Raw genomic sequence first — 2612 nt, 5'->3', positions numbered from 1 at the left:
AATATTGGAAATCCTTTTCCACTAAGAAATGGATCTTTGGGATCATGTTATGAAACTTTTTCATTCTAAAAGTTCCCGGCAAATTCCTATGAATTGTAAAAGGTAGTGGTTAGATTATGTATTTCCTTCTTAAGTTTATATAAAATTATTATTTATATAATCCCTAGTTTCTGACTAATTTATTGTTTATGAACGATCTTATCGCAAGTCACCCATTTCTACTAACCAACGAGGAAGAAGCAATAGAAAATTTTCTTCCTTCCCGTTTATATTATATTCCCCAGTTGGTTACTCATCTACCGCTTTTAAACTCTTAATTATCACCAAGTTCTCCTACTAACACAAACTCAGAGATTACTCTTAGTATTCAGTCTTTGTAACGTTTTTATATCTCTTTATTCCAATGGCGCAGAGGTTGCAATTGATCTTCCTCCTTGCTTCATATTTGTTCTTCTCGGGTACGTTTTTTAATTGATTTCTGAGAAAAGAATGAGAATGGGATGTGTTATACAAAAATTATATTAGACTCTTATGAAATATCAATAATCTTTTCTTCCCTAATTAACCTTAATTTTCTTAGCAGGAGTCTTGTCAATAAGTATCCTTACCATAGAGAACAAATGCAACCAAACAGTTTGGCCAGTTATCTTCTCATGGAAATCACAGCTCACCACCACTGGCTTCACTCTCGGAAGAGGCGAGGCGCGTGCTCTACAAGCGCCATCGTCATGGTACGGTCTCATATCCGGTAGGACGCTTTGCTCAAACGACTCCACAGGAAACTTCACATGCGCCACTGGAGACTGCGAGTCAAAAACCATCGAGTGTCATGGCTCATATGGTTGGTCTAAGGTGACTTATGTCTACTTTAGAATCGACTACGGGGGAACCAACAGCCACATCATCAGTTTGGAACACGGTTACAACCTTCCTGTAATGGTGGCCCCGTCACAGAGTAGCCCGACTTGTTTTAGCTCGGGTTGTATGGTTGACTTGAACAAGACGTGCCCAGATAATCTTAAGATATTTGACGGTGCTAAACCAACCAGTTGTAGTAGCGCGTGCAAACAATCCGGAACACCGGAAGATTGTTGCACAAACTACTTCAAGTCAAAGCAAAACTGCAAGCCGACAGTGTATACGCAGAACTTTGAGCTAGCTTGCCCATACGCATATAGCTACCCTTACAACGATAATAACAGCACATTTACATGCCCAAACTCGACTAACTACGTTATCACCTTTTGCCCATCCTTTATTCCCGACATCCCCAGGTAAAATTCTCATAAATGCCTTTTTTATCATGTTTTGCACCGTTTCAAATTTCATTATTCTTTTCCTATGGATTATGTGACACCAGTTGTGAATTAAATGGATACTTTATGGAAACGCCACCACGGCCCTACGCAGTGTGTCAGTTTTTTGTTTTGGTTTAGCTTTTAAAAAGTCAGACATATATAGTTTTATCAATCAATCAGTCCTTTTTTCTTTACAACATAGTTTTATCAATCAGTCACCTTGTACAAATAATTTCTTTTTATACTAGTGGTGTTAGTTTATAAGAACTGGATATTTTTATAATCCTTGAAAAGTAAACAAAGAGCCTTTTTCAAACCTACCAAGTCACCAACCAATATAATATAGGTTAATAACTTTATGTATTTTATTTGAAATAGGAATCATTTTAAAAACTTTGATTTTGATATCAAAGTAGAGATTTGCACCATGTTGTGCGGATGTATATAACTAGTACTAATTTTTTTATGCAGAAGTATAGTCTCGTTTGATATTTAGTAGTTAGCACTAGCACTACAAGAAAACATATTTTTTACTAGGGCAGTATTCGTTGTAAATTCGTCGTAAACGGGGTGTTACGACGAATTAACCTCGAAAGACGTTTTGTTGTTAAACGTCCGTCGTAACGGAGGTTTCGTCGTAAACGATTCGTTACGTTTACGACGAAACATATTCCTCGTAAAGCGCAAGGAAAGAATTCGTCGTAAACGACACGTAAAATTTCGAGGTAAAGCCCACGTAATGATTTCGATGTAAAGCACACGTAAATACTTTCGTTATAAATCACTCGTAAACATTTCGATGTAAAACCCTCGTAAATCTTTCGATGTTAATCACTCGTAAACATTCGATGTAAACTCCATGTAATGTTTACGAGGAGTTTACATCGATTCTTATTATATTATTATTAATTAGTATATAATAAATTTTAATTTATATTTAATATTCAGAATTTAAAATAATTTAAATTTTAAAACGAAATATGAAATTGAAAAATATATTTTAAAAAGGCATTTAAAGGTAATACAATAATATTTAAATTCATAATACAAACAGAAATATAAAAAAAACTACATATCCTCGAAGTAGTTGGTGGGGTTGCTCGGCTGTTGACGGGTTGGATCGGACTCTTGGGGATCTCGTGCTGGCATTCCAAGAGCGGCTCGTCTCTTACTCAACATTCTCTGCATAACCGGGTTTCCCACGGCCATCACGTCTAGCAAATCTTCAAGAGAGTCTAAACGAACCTGCTGGCTATCCATTCGAGCCTTCATCTGAGCAGTCTGTTCTTCCCGTCTCGAAGTGTATGACGAAGT

General features: G+C 36.4%; 1 protein-coding gene across 2 annotated transcripts in view; it reads left to right on the top strand.

Annotated features, from left to right (window-relative positions):
• Nucleotides 1–226: 226 nt before the first annotated feature.
• The window catches only part of LOC106317954 (glycerophosphodiester phosphodiesterase protein kinase domain-containing GDPDL2-like), a 9125-nt gene continuing 6739 nt past the window's right edge, over nt 227–2612 (top strand). Inside the window, exons 1-2 of one of the 2 annotated variants that reach the window (XM_013755780.1) lie at nt 227–458; nt 581–1274. In XM_013755780.1, the coding sequence (XP_013611234.1) occupies nt 404–458; nt 581–1274 (749 nt within the window). In that variant the 5' untranslated portion in view covers nt 227–403. The remainder of the gene's footprint in view (nt 459–580; nt 1275–2612) is intronic. The other variant, XM_013755788.1, reaches the window with a different exon arrangement.

This window comes from Brassica oleracea, chromosome C1 (assembly GCF_000695525.1).
Source record: "Brassica oleracea var. oleracea cultivar TO1000 chromosome C1, BOL, whole genome shotgun sequence".
NCBI classification, from domain to species: Eukaryota; Viridiplantae; Streptophyta; class Magnoliopsida; order Brassicales; family Brassicaceae; genus Brassica; species Brassica oleracea.
The sequence above is the reverse complement of the archived record's forward strand: the minus strand, read 5'-3'. Positions and strand labels throughout refer to the sequence as shown.